Genomic DNA, 13,217 nt, shown 5'->3' on the forward strand with positions numbered 1-13,217 from the left:
CGGCTGGTTGTCGGTGCCGAGTCGCTCCGGTCCAGCAGCCCCGGTGACGGCAGCCTGCAGGAGGAGGAGCTCCGCGGTGATCCCCGCCCCTCACTGACATGACCCGGGGCAGGGGCAGTGCTCCGACACCGTGTTTATGAACACTGCGCACTTAAGACACTGTGGAGGAATTTAGAGTGAAAAACATGTCCTGACAGCGTATAGTAGTGAACTTGATCATTTACATTTCAGCGCATATTTTCATTAAAAGTGTATAAAATGTGTTGTATGGATCCCGAACACGCAGATAAGATTTCATGATGATGGAGACGCACATTGGTAGATCGACACCTCATATCTGCCACTAGATGTCACTGTAGGATTGCTGAGATTCAGGTCTGTACAGCCCATAAAACCATCATGAAGTATTACATCAGTGATTCCCAACCTTAATGGTTTCTAATCCCATAAAACAAAGCCGTGTCCACGTACATCCCCTCATGACAAGCTGTTTTATGGGTTGTTTAGTTAGTATGTAAGTAAGTAAGTAAATTGTGAACATGTAGACCTAAAGTATAAGTAAATATTAAAGGTCTCATATGCAAAACTTACTTTTTAATGTCTTTTCAACATTAATATGTATCCCCTGTGTGCCTAGAGACACAAAGTCCGTCTTCTCTCTTTTTCTCCTGCTCCATCTTCTGGTAAATGTGTATGAAAACACACCATTTAGATTTGGCTCCTTTTATGATGTCAAAACGGGATCTGTTGATCACATGACCTCCTCTGGCCCTTCAGCAGGCCGACCACTGAAAAAGCACCAGTTCCCAGTGACACAAAGATTACTACTGTAAACGCAAATTGTTTCTGTTCCTCTAAGATGGAGAGTTCAGACTGAGGCTGGAAACAGCTGCAGAGTGATCAGATACAAGAAAAAACACTAAACCATGTAAACCTGTTGTAGTAGGACCTCTAAATAAAAGTATAAACTTTCAAGTGAGCATAATATGGGACCTTTAAAGTGTAAAAATATGTACAGTGGGGCAAAAAAATATTTAGTCAGCCACCAATTGTGCTTGAGAGAGGCCTGTAATTTTCATCATAGGTACACTTCAACTATGAGAGACAGAATGGGGGGAAAGAATCCAGGAAATCACATTGGAGGATTTTTAATGAATTAATTGCTAAATTCTTCGGTAAAATAAGTATTTGGTCACCTACAAACAAGCAAGATTTCTGGCTCTCACAGACCTGTAACTTCTTCTTTAAGAGGCTCCTCTGTTCTCCACTTGTTACCTGTATTAATGGCACCTGTTTGAACTCGTTATCAGTATAAAAGACACCTGTCCACAACCTCAAACAGTCACACTCCAAACTCCACTATGGCCAAGACCAAAGAGCTGTCAAAGGACACCAGAAACAAAATTGTAGACCTGCACCAGGCTGGGAAGACTGAATCTGCAATAGGTAAGCAGCTTGGTGTGAAGAAATCAACTGTGGGAGCAATTATTAGAAAATGGAAGACATACAAGACCACTGATAATCTCGCTCGATCTGGGGCTCCACGCAAGATCTCACCCCGTGGGGTCAAAATGATCACAAGAATGGTGAGCAAAAATCCCAGAACCACATGGGGGGACCTAGTGAATGACCTGCAGAGAGCTGGGACCAAAGTAACAAAGGCTACCATCAGTAACACACTACGCCTGCTTAAGCCAGTACATGTCCAGGCCCATCTGAAGTTTGCTAGAGAGCATCTGGATGATCCAGAAGAGGATTGGGAGAATGTCATATGGTCAGATGAAACCAAAATAGAACTTTTTGGTAAAAACTCAACTTGTCATGTTTGGAGGAGAAAGAATGCTGAGTCGCATCCAAAGAACACCATACCTACTGTGAAGCATGGGGGTGGAAACATCATGCTTTGGGGCTGTTTTTCTGCAAAGGGACCAGGACAACTGATCCGTGTAAAGGAAAGAATGAATGGGGCCATGTATCGTGAGATTTTGAGTGAAAACCTCCTTCCATCAGCAAGGGCATTGAAGATGAAACGTGGCTGGGTCTTTCAGCATGACAATGATCCCAAACACCGCCGGGGCAACGAAGGAGTGGCTTCGTAAGAAGCATTTCAAGGTCCTGGAGTGGCCTAGCCAGTCTCCAGATCTCAACCCCATAGAAAATCTTTGGAGGGAGTTGAAAGTCCGTGTTGCCCAGCGACAGCCCCAAAACATCACTGCTCTAGAGGAGATCTGCATGGAGGAATGGGCCAAAATACCAGCAACAGTGTGTGAAAACCTTGTGAAGACTTACAGAAAACGTTTGACCTCTGTCATTGCCAACAAAGGGTATATAACAAAGTATTGAGATGAACTTTTGTTATTGACCAAATACTTATTTTCCACCATAATTTGCAAATAAATTCTTTAAAAATCCTACAATGTGATTTCCTGGATTCTTTCCCCCATTCTGTCTCTCATAGTTGAAGTGTACCTATGATGAAAATTACAGGCCTCTCATCTTTTTAAGTGGGAGAACTTGCATAATTGGTGGCTGACTAAATACTTTTTTGCCCCACTGTATTTGTGAAATGTGTTTGTTTTTTTTTCTCCATTCATTTGATCTTGTCATGACCCTTTGAGAAGGCCCCAACCCTCAGGATGGGAACCGCTAAAGACGGTAACATTTATATTTCTATATCTGTGCACTGCAGCACACTGGATTTGACACAAAGCAATGACTATATACAGTGCATCCGGAAAGTATTCACACCCCTTCACTTTTTCCACACTTTGTTATGTTACAGCCTTATTCCAAAATGGATTAAATTCTTTTTTTTCCCCTCAATCTACACACAATACCCCATAATGACAAAGTGAAAAGTTTTAGAAATTTTTGCAAATATATCAAAAATAAAAAACTGAAATATCATATGTACATAAGTATTCATACCCTTTATTCAGTACTTTGTTGAGGCACCTTTGGCAGCGATTACAGCCTCAAGTCTTCTTGGGTATGATGCTACAAGCTTGGCACACCTGCATTTGGGGTGTTTTTCCATATTCTTCTCTGCAGATCCTCTCAAGCTCTGTCAGGTTAGATGGGGAGCGTCGCTGCACAGCTATTTTCAGGTCTTTCCAGAGATGTTCAACGGGGTTCAAGTCTGGGCTCTGGCTGGGCCACTCAAGGACATTCACAGACTTGTCCCGAAGCCACTCCTTCGTTATCTTGGCTGTGTGCTTCGGGTCGTTGTCCTGTTGGAAGGTGAACCGTCGCCCCAGTCTGAGATCCTGAGCACTCTGGAGCAGGTTTTCATCCAGGATGTCTCTGTACTTTGCTGCATTCCTCTTTCCCTCTATCCTGACTGGTCTCCCAGTTCCTGAAAAACATCCCCACAGCATAATGGTATTTGCCAAGTGATGAGTGGTGCCTGGTTTCCTCCAGACATGACGCTTGGCATTCAGGCCAAATAGTTCTATCTTGGTTTCATCAGACCAGAGAATCTTGTTTCTCATGGTCTGAGAGTCGTTTAGGTGCCTTTTGGCAAACTCCAAGCGGGCTGTCATGTGCCTTTTACTGAGGAGAGGCTTCCGTCTGGCCACTCTACCATAAAGGCCTGATTGGTGGAGTGCTGCAGAGATGGTTGTCCTTCTGGAAGGTTCTCCCATTTCCTCAGAGTAACGCTGGAGCTCTGTCAGAGTGACCAGCGGGTTCTTGGTCACCTCCCTGACCAAGACCCTTCTCCCCCGATTCCTCAGTTTGGACGGGCGGCCAGCTCTAGGAAGAGTCCTGGTGGTTCTGAACTTCTTCCATTTACGAATGATGGAGGCCACTGTGCTCTTCGGGACCTTCAATGCTGCAGAAATTTTTCTGTACCCTTCCCCAGATCTGTGCCTCGATACAATCCTGTCTTGGAGGTCTACAGACAATTCCTTTGACTTCATGGCTTGGTTTCTGCTCTGACATGCACTGTCAGCTGTGGGACCTTATATAGACAGGTGTGTGCCTTTCCAAATCAAGTCCAATCAATTGAATTTACTACAGGTGGACTCCAGTCAAGTTGTAGTCAAGGACGATCAATGGAAACAGGATGTACCTGAATTCAGTTTTGAGTGTCATAGCAAAGGGTGTGAATACTTATGTACATATGATATTTCAGTTTTTTATTTTTAATACATTTGCAAAAATTTCTAAAAAACTTTTTTCTCTGTCATTATGGGGTATTGTGTGTAGATTGATGAGAAAAAAAAGAATTTAATCAGTTTTGGAATAAGGCTGTAACATAACAAAATGTGGAAAAAGTGAAGGGGTCTGAATACTTTCCGGATGCACTGTAGCTAAAGTACAAATTCTTGTTGTAATTTCTACAGTAAACTTTGTCAAAGTGTAAAAAAACAAATGCATCATGATTTATTGAACAAACGGAATGCAACTCTGGAGGATAAATCCTGAAGCCTTTATTGTTCTTTAAAAAAATGTAATCTGTTTATGAAATATCCACCATATGTATGTTTTTAAATGTGGTGGACACCAGACTGAAGGCAAAAAAAACCAAGAAAAGTAAAGATGGCTGCAGTACAGTCCTGGCAGAGATACCACCCAAAAGCCCCCCTTTAAAACCCTCTGTGGTAAACGTTTTATTTGTAAATTTAAGTAAAACTGACTTTACAAGACAGCTCTGATTTATTGGCAGTGACAGTTCAGTTCAGTTAACAGTTAAGAAAGCACATTGCCAAAGCAATTACATAGAATTCATGGAGAATTATGAGATCAGTGTGTGTTTGCAGGTTTGAATATGTTTGTGGGTGTTCATCATGACCGTATTACATTGTGCCTGTTGTCACTGCATTGCTGTGAAACAGTGAAACAGTTGACAACAGTGAAAATCTGCAGGAATCTGAAAGTTGGCACTTTACCCTCATTGACTCATTATAATATCAACATTTACTGTAACTGTTAAAACCAGACTTCACTGTAAATGTGTTCTTCCACCTGATGGAAAACATGAGTTGTCTTCATCTGAAACCAAATGGTTTGAACGTCATCAGCAGGACCTGAAAACAACATGAGGCTGTAGACCAAAGCCAAAGTATCTGTGAGGAGAGGACTGCACAGTGATCTGATACAGCACTTACAGCCCTGCCCTGCTTTTACAATTTGTCTTGAGATTAACATTACATATTTTAAGATTGGTGGTGTATCCATTCCTTCCCTGTTACAACACCCTCTGTTGTTTGTGCCAAAATACTCTCTCATTCCTTGTTGCTTATGTCAGGGTGTAAGCCGCGGGCTATATAAATCCATTCCCTGGCCAAAGACTGACTGAATACACACAGATGGTGTGATTTAATCAGAGATGGAATCAATATCCTCGACTTTTACTTGAGAAAAAGTAACAATATCACAGTGTAAAAATACACTGTTACAGGTAAAAGGTATGCAATCAAAAAGGTGAGAGTACTCATTATGCAAAACAGCCCATCTCAGAATCATATATATCATGTTGGATTATCATTATTGATGCATTATTTATGTTCATCACTTTAATGTTGCAGCTACAAAAGGCAGCACTCATTTTAATGACTTATATGCTGCTGGGCAGGGTCGGACTGGAAACAAAATTTGGCCATGGCAATTTTTGTCTGGACAAGCTGCATTTTTTCCAACATGAGTACAGCAATGCCAGGCTATTTATAACATCTCCTAGCGCCATTAACACTGTCGCTACTTAGAGATGTGTGGACTGCAGTAATATCCGCGGGCATCATGGTTAATCTATGGTTCAGGTCATAAAAATTCTGATTAACAGCTGAAGGTGGGCAAAATAATGATAATAGTGCATATCCCCATTAAGAAGACACAGTAATGGTCTGTAATCTTTTTCACATCCTAAAAGTCACACACACACACAGTCAAAATGTATACAGCACAACCGTTTGGAGTAAAGCAGCCGTCCTCCTGATAAATCCTGAGCTCCATCAGAGCTGCCTATAATATTTTTCAGAGGCTAAAGGTTTAATTCTGTGTCCCCTGGGAGTTTTTTTTACTGGTCTGCCAACTTTTTAACCACAGTCTTTAGTTGTACTGCTTCAATATCCCACAATATTTGCAGCAGCAACATAACAGCAAGCACAGGAATGTTCACAGTCACTAAGAGCAGACTCTCTAATCCCTGAAGTATACCTAAATCCTTAATAATAACACTTATACATCAATACAGCACACTACTGAAGCTGGGACACAACTGTAATGGAGTAAAAAAATACAATATTTCCTTTTGAAATGTTGTGGAGTAGAAGTTTAAAATAGCATAAAATGGAAAAACTCAACTCAAGTGCAAATAGATGTACTTAGTTACATTCTACCAACTGAATTAGTTAAGTTCCTCCAATGTTTGGGTACATTTTAAGACATTTGTATTTGTTCTTAAAACTGCAGATTAAGAAGATGTTTATGGGTGCATTTGACAACAAAGTGTGTCAGTGCCCAGGTATGATTTCATGATGTTTAGCACATTCTGACTTTAAAATTGGGGCAAATTCAAGCCTGGCCGGTCCTGTTTAGGACATTGTAAAATGGCTCATAAATTCCTAGAGTATTTCAACTCTTACTCCACTCATAGTCCCACTGACTTGTAGTCTTCAGAGGAGAAGAAAAAGCTGCACATTAACACTTTTACACTTCTAAGTAGGCATTAGTTACAGAAAAGCCCTGCAGCAGACCTTTTCTCTTTCCAGCAAGCCTGTTTGGTGTTTGCACTTGTATGTTCCCAGCCAGACTACAAGTGTTTGACTTTTTTGGGGGGTAACTTTCCCCTAATTACTGCACAGACTGACGGAAAACCCTCGCTCTGACTCTGCTGTTACCAGGCCAGTGAATAGAGATTCAGATCGCATCTAACAGGCTGCAGCAGCCAACGACTCATTTTTTCCGACGACTTCAGGCACCAGAGGAGCGTCGCAGCACTCACACACTGCTTCGTCGCTGGGGTTTCTTTGCAAGGTAAGACACATTATACACACAAGACATGAGTGAAATTGTGTGGTAACGAGGACAAAGATGTGTGTATGAGTTTAAAGTCGTTGCAGTGATCAGGAGTTGTTTGCAAACCTGCTCCGTTAATTTTTTTTTATTTTTACTGCTGGCAAACCATGAAGCTACCGAAAGGAAAGTAAAACTTCCGGCAATAATATAAAGAAAGAAAGCATAAAGTCTTTCTGCAGCCTTTTAAAGATTAAAAAATGAATGTTCTTGACTGAGAATGACGTGGCAGTGCATAGCCTGAATACGCTGTAATGTAAATTTGTGTTCTTTTTATTAAATGTAACATAATCTATACTTTTATTTTGAAGGTAGAATAACATTTTGCCTGCATTGACACAGATTTATGCCGCTGAAAGGTCTCAGTTATTCTTAACTTAATATATAATTAGTTAGATAGTGCATATATTTTGATGATTGTATTATTATGGCTCAATTAAAAGTCTAATTTGTGCCTTCCAACATGAGATGAAAATGCTATAGTCTCTGTTTTGTTTTGGCAAGAGGATAGAGGAGACCTGTTTTGTGAATGAAACAATAGCTTTGCTACAGGAAAAGAGCACAGTGGAAAAAATGTTTAGTGGATAAGGTCTGTCATGATGCCAACGAATGGCCTTTCCAGCCTTTACAGCTGTGTGTGTGTGTGTTTGTTTCTCTATGAATACTGCTCCACAAGTTTATTCAAGCATGATACTTCATATTTCAGCCAGTTTGGAGATGCTCCAGGGGGCAGCGCGCAGGGCTGTGCTCTGCCTGTCCTGTTCTCTGCTGTTGGGGGTCTGTTTCCCAGCAGAGGGTGCAGGAGCAGCGGGGCCTCTTCCTACTTTTCCCCCTGAACAAGAGTCTGGGGAACCAGACCTTGAGGATTGGGAGTGGGGCTCTGGATCATCTTTGCTGCACCTGCTCCACAGCTTCCCTGCTGACAGCCCCTTCATTACAGAGACCTCAGGAAAACCAGTCAACTGCACCCAGCGCTTCTGGTTACCTCCGTCCTCTGCAGTCTGCTGGGATAACATAGCCGGGCCCGAGGAGTTCGCCAGGTCCCGTCTGCTTGTTCTCCAGAACAGGGCTGCCTTGCAGGCTGTGTCCACCTCTACTGGGGTGGATGAGGGAGGGATCTCCTACGAACAGCAAGCCAGAGAGGAGGTCCAGGGGATCCACTCAGACCACCAGAGTGTGGTGGAAACTGTGCAGACCATGGAGAAGGTGTTTGTCTCACTGGAGGAGAAGAGGAAAGAGGGGAAGGAGCAGGGGCTCCTCACAAGGTGAGAAACAGAAGTCCATGGACCATTTGACAGATTAAATAACACTGTATGAAAATGATTACATAGTCCCCAGTGTTAACATTTTCTTTGGACAATCTCCTTGACTTAACATAAAACACATAACACATTTTTGACAAACCTAACTGGTGAAAACAGAGCCACTCTCTATTTTTGAACAAAGAGCTGCTAAATTAAAGTTACAGGCAGAGAATGAATGAAATGAGCACAAGCAGCAGATCTGTGACTGCAATTAGACTGCATGATGCTATAGCCTGATATGTATAAGATCAGGATGACTGAGTAGAATAGCCTGATGTGAAGGAGACGTGTACTATTGACATCAATTTACAATAAATTCCAGACAGGATTAAATATATATAATCCCTTAACAGTGGGCTCCCAAATGTTGTCTTGAGTGTTTCTTTTCATTTTAATCTTTACTATAATCAAGTATCATAATGTAAGCTGTCGTGCACTGACAGAAGGGAGGATAACCTGAATTCTTATTGGAAAAGAGCAGGTACATGGACATACTCATGGTTTGGCTTTCTGATTTATGATTATACACATACATCAGAATCAGTTTCCAGAGATCAGTCATAAAATACAGCTGCAAGCCTCACTGTGCAGAGACAAATTCATTAAGTTTCTGTGTGGGATTGTTGTCCAAATCATTGTTAGTGAGCGAGTCAGGAACTCCGGATCCATGTAGCTTGTTTGGCCAAAACACAGCACTATATGAGTGCCAAAGAAGACAGAGTGGAAACAGCATCCAGACAAGCAGCTGAGTCGTTTCAAGTGTTTTCCAATAGTCCTCTGTGGGGACATCTGGCCAAGGCGAGGCTCTGGCACTTACATGGTTGCAGAGAACTAATGCATCTCATGCTTTCTCTCGATTGGATGTAACAGAGGAAACTCATTATTCTTGAACAGTCATCAGTTTTGGGGGGATAAAATCGTATGCAAAAAAAGTAGTGTACAAATATGTCAAAAAGCCTCAGACATTTACTTAACATTTGCATTTTGTCCTTTTCAGCATGAAACAACATCTTGCCGGCACCAGGGACGCCATAGATGGAAGAGAGCACATGGCAAACATCCTGGAGAATCACTTTTCTATTTTAGAGAAGACTCTGCTTAACATGCAACTTCGACTCAACAAACTCATCCTGCAGTGATGACGGCAAGAACCCGTTGCCTCTTTTCCTCCCCTCATTTGAACTGTATTTATATATCCATGTATTGTACAACGATGTAGCAAATGCATGTATGCTCAAGATTAAATTAGTCTGTAGTAGGAGGACAAAACACACTTGATATGCACCTTATGTCATCAAAACATCTGCCAAAGTAACCTGTGTAACCAAGAATCAGAAAAATAAACCCCACACTATCTGGGAGATTTGATGTAGCCGTTAAATGTGGTTTTATGTTTCCAGCTTGCAAACGTGTTCCACGTGCAGATTTCATGGTTACACTGACGGCCGCCAGTAAAACCGCAACAAACTGTGTGAAGCTTGGAACAGAATAAGTGACTTGTTTTAACACATCATTCAACATTCACTCTCCAATATTGTGGTGTAAAAGAAACACATGTAGGGCAACATGAATATCAGACAACACGAATATCTTTATTTTATTATCAAATCTAAACAATTTGCAATTTTACGAACAAAATGCCTTGTAGGTGGTCAGCTGTTTTATAAACATTAAATAGTCACATATCATTCGGCTGAGTGTGAATTTTCATTTGGAGAGACACAGCATGTTTAGTTACTTTGAAGCGAAGCTGGAAAAAAGAGGTATTTGTACTTTTGATTAGTCACACAACTTTCAAGTATTTATGATAAACGACTCACAACTCTCAGGTATAACTTAAAGTAGAATCCGTAACATCAGCATATTTCACTGTGAGATCAATGTTTGACAGCATTTCTAAAATAAAGTGTTCACCCCAATCTTTATTTTAAAAGGCAATAATAACTCTGACACATCTGCGCTCCAGCTGTGTGGAATGGATTCCCATTATGTCCTGGTCTGTTACGCAGAGTGAGCTCATATAGGCCTCCACGTTGTTAAGAAAAAACAAACCCCCTGATTGTTGCGCATGCATAACAAGCATGAAATTTATAAGATGCCGCTACCAGAAAATCTTCAAAAGTGGTGTAGGAATACTGGCCAAACGTTAAATCATTCTGATATCATAAAACACATAATCTACCAGCAACAGCCGTTCTTAAGCCTGCACAGAGATATTGGCTTTGGAGAGGTGATCAGTTGCAGGAGACTTGAGGGGTGATAACATTATGATTCATCTAAGGCTGCTTTGTTTAGGACATTGGTACAAATTCAGATTTCTTGCATGAAGTTTTTATTACGAACATGTGGTACAACTTCTATGTTCCTCTAAGACTCTGTGTGTTGTTGTGGTCTCTGAGTCTTTCACGTTTGCCCTACATGGCTTTACTTTCAGCTCCATGTCCACTAACTTCCTCCACGAGCCCTACAGCTGAACTCTGACAATGTTTTTAAAAGCATTGAGAAAGTTCAGGATGACTCTTCTGTCCAAGCGTGTCCTTTTTAATAGTCAGTGTCCTCTTCTTGCATTTGATCCAAAGACTTGAGGTAGTCTCGAGCCAGGATCTTCTTGGGCAGGATATCTGTCAGTTAAAAACAGATTATTACACCGTGTCAACCTCGTTCTTGCACCAGAAGCTTGAGGCCATGAAGTGCTGTGAAACTGAGTTTACAGTTTCTGAACAGGTGATGAGTGATTGTGAAAACAGATCTTGAAAACCTAACATTGTTCTGTAGTGCAAAGTGATCCCGCGGTAGATTAGAGTTTCAGGAACTCTCAGGTGGCCACAGTTTTTTTTAAATCATGGCTGTGCAGTCACGCAGTAATCATGAGCTTTCTGCAGCAGAAAACACTGCTACAACAAAAACTGTTTTAAATCTAATGCAGAAAACTAATTTCTGATTATTGCAAGCAAAAAGAGGTGCTTGTGTTGAATAAAGTATTTATCAAGAGCGTGAAAAGGCTGCACACTTGTCGAAAAATGCACCTGTTGATTATTGTCCAAACTAATTGATGTTTTACTTTAAAGTCCAAGAACTGGTTTCTACCCTAATATTTTAACAGATTCTAATAAAGAGGGAGGAAATGGCTGCTTGCGGTCAAAAGTGATAAGGCAGGGGAGAAAAGCACTGCTCATAAACAGTGACAGGTTTATCACCTATTGAAATATGAAATGTTAAATTTAAAGAATACAAGTTCCCAGTTAGAATAAAACACTGGTTGAACTAAAGCAATAACCTTTTGTGGCTGGGAGATAAAGCGATTTAGGCCTTAGGAATAATGCAGTAAAATATGAGTAAGGGGAGATACCGTATTGATTAGATCCTCCATCATATATATATATATTTATATTACAATATTCATATATAATGTGATAAAGTAAATTATGGGAATTAATCTACCTTCTGTCATTTAATGATAATGTATTTTCTTTGGTGTACACCATTGCACACAGTTTAACACAACAGACTATTCTAAACACTTGGCACCTAGCTGAGCCCAATACAATCTAACACAACAGTCCTGCAATAAATCTCACTGTCATGAATGTTTACATGTTCTAGTTTTGCTGAAACTGTTGATCTACGTGCTCTAAAGTGACCATAAAGATGAATCAGCTGCTGTGCTGTTGTACTGAACCAGGCCTGCAGATGTAAATTAGCTAAACTTGTGTTTCATTAAACTGGAAGACATTTACATTGGGGTTTTTTTGGGGGGCAAATTTATGTCAATGAGTGTGTGTGAAATGTTAAACAGCTCTGACACAATGGCACAAACTATGAGTTGAAACAGTTTCAGCATAAACAGAACATTTTAACATTTTAGTGGAGATCACATTCACTGATGAGCTTTTGAATTTGACTGCATTCTTGTTGTATAGCCTGATGTAACCATACTTCACATAAACCCAGACAGTGTCCAGGCTAATGTAGTGTCTCAGTGATAAAGGTGCAGGCAGGTGAGTCTCACCTGTGAGGAAGTGGAAAGTCTCCTTCTCCTCTGCGGTGTGAGCCAGGTCGCTGTATGACAGGCTGTTGCTGTCTTTCCCGGATCCGTTGTTGTAAGAGGACAGGGCCAGGTGCTGGACAAACAGCTCCTTCAACAACACAGCACAAGTCAGCTAAAGGACCGACTCACAACAACGAGCGGACACCGGAGCTCAAATGGAGACTGAAGCAGCTACGTTTATAGTTACTGTCCGAGAAGCTAACGGCGGGCTAATCCCTGAGCTGGTGAATTAGCAGCGATACTTAGCATCAAACTGTAGCTTACTGTCGCCTTGGTGGTGAGAAACAGAGCGTCCTGGTTGATGCTGGAGACATCGGGGGAGCTCTTCATTATCAGCCTCACTCTGGAAATAGGCAGCGAGATGTTTTTTTTGCTAGCCGACGTTTGGTCGTTTTTGTCGGGATTATTTTGAGACATCTTCATGAGGATGCGGCGCCAGACAGGCGGAACCTGTGGAGTATTGTTTTGAACAGGGGGAAAGAGTTTATTCTTCTTCGTCTCCAGATTAATGGTAGCTGGTGGTTGTTGCCCGGGGTTACCGCCCCCTGCTGGAGTGGAGTTACTAGAGGTGGAAATTATTTATTGCCTGGAGGAAGCACACAGACCCTTAACTTAAATAAAAGTACTAATACCACACTGTTAAAATTAGGAGTAAAAATAGCTCTATGTAAGTATAATCAGGAAAATGGTCTTAAAGTATTGTAAGTAAAAATATCTGTATCATTAGATTATTATTACCTACGTGTTCGTATAGAGGCAGGACTTTACTGTTGCAGGGTGTGGTTGGATGGTTAATTTTCATATCGGATTGCAACTAATGATTATTTTCATCATAGATTAATCTGCTG

The 13,217-nt window shown here is 41.2% G+C and overlaps 2 protein-coding genes across 2 annotated transcripts; one reads left to right on the forward strand and one right to left on the reverse strand.

The window, feature by feature from the left end:
* Positions 1–6,864: 6,864 nt before the first annotated feature.
* On the forward strand, positions 6,865–9,968 carry LOC139216044 (uncharacterized). Its single transcript, XM_070847097.1, has 3 exons — positions 6,865–6,978; positions 7,724–8,282; positions 9,319–9,968. Exons 2-3 carry the CDS (start codon positions 7,735–7,737, stop codon positions 9,458–9,460), a joined length of 690 nt encoding a protein of 229 aa, XP_070703198.1. The 5' UTR covers positions 6,865–6,978; positions 7,724–7,734; the 3' UTR covers positions 9,461–9,968.
* Positions 9,950–12,914, reverse strand: chrac1 (chromatin accessibility complex subunit 1). Its single transcript, XM_070847098.1, has 3 exons — positions 12,634–12,914; positions 12,331–12,457; positions 9,950–10,942 (listed from the first exon to the last, which is right to left on the reverse strand). The coding sequence occupies exons 1-3, from the start codon at positions 12,790–12,792 to the stop codon at positions 10,863–10,865; spliced, it is 366 nt and encodes a 121-aa protein (XP_070703199.1). The 5' UTR covers positions 12,793–12,914; the 3' UTR covers positions 9,950–10,862.
* Between the last annotated feature and the right edge of the window lie 303 nt (positions 12,915–13,217).

The sequence above is a fragment of the Pempheris klunzingeri genome, chromosome 16, assembly GCF_042242105.1.
Source record: "Pempheris klunzingeri isolate RE-2024b chromosome 16, fPemKlu1.hap1, whole genome shotgun sequence".
Lineage (NCBI taxonomy): Eukaryota > Metazoa > Chordata > Actinopteri > Acropomatiformes > Pempheridae > Pempheris > Pempheris klunzingeri.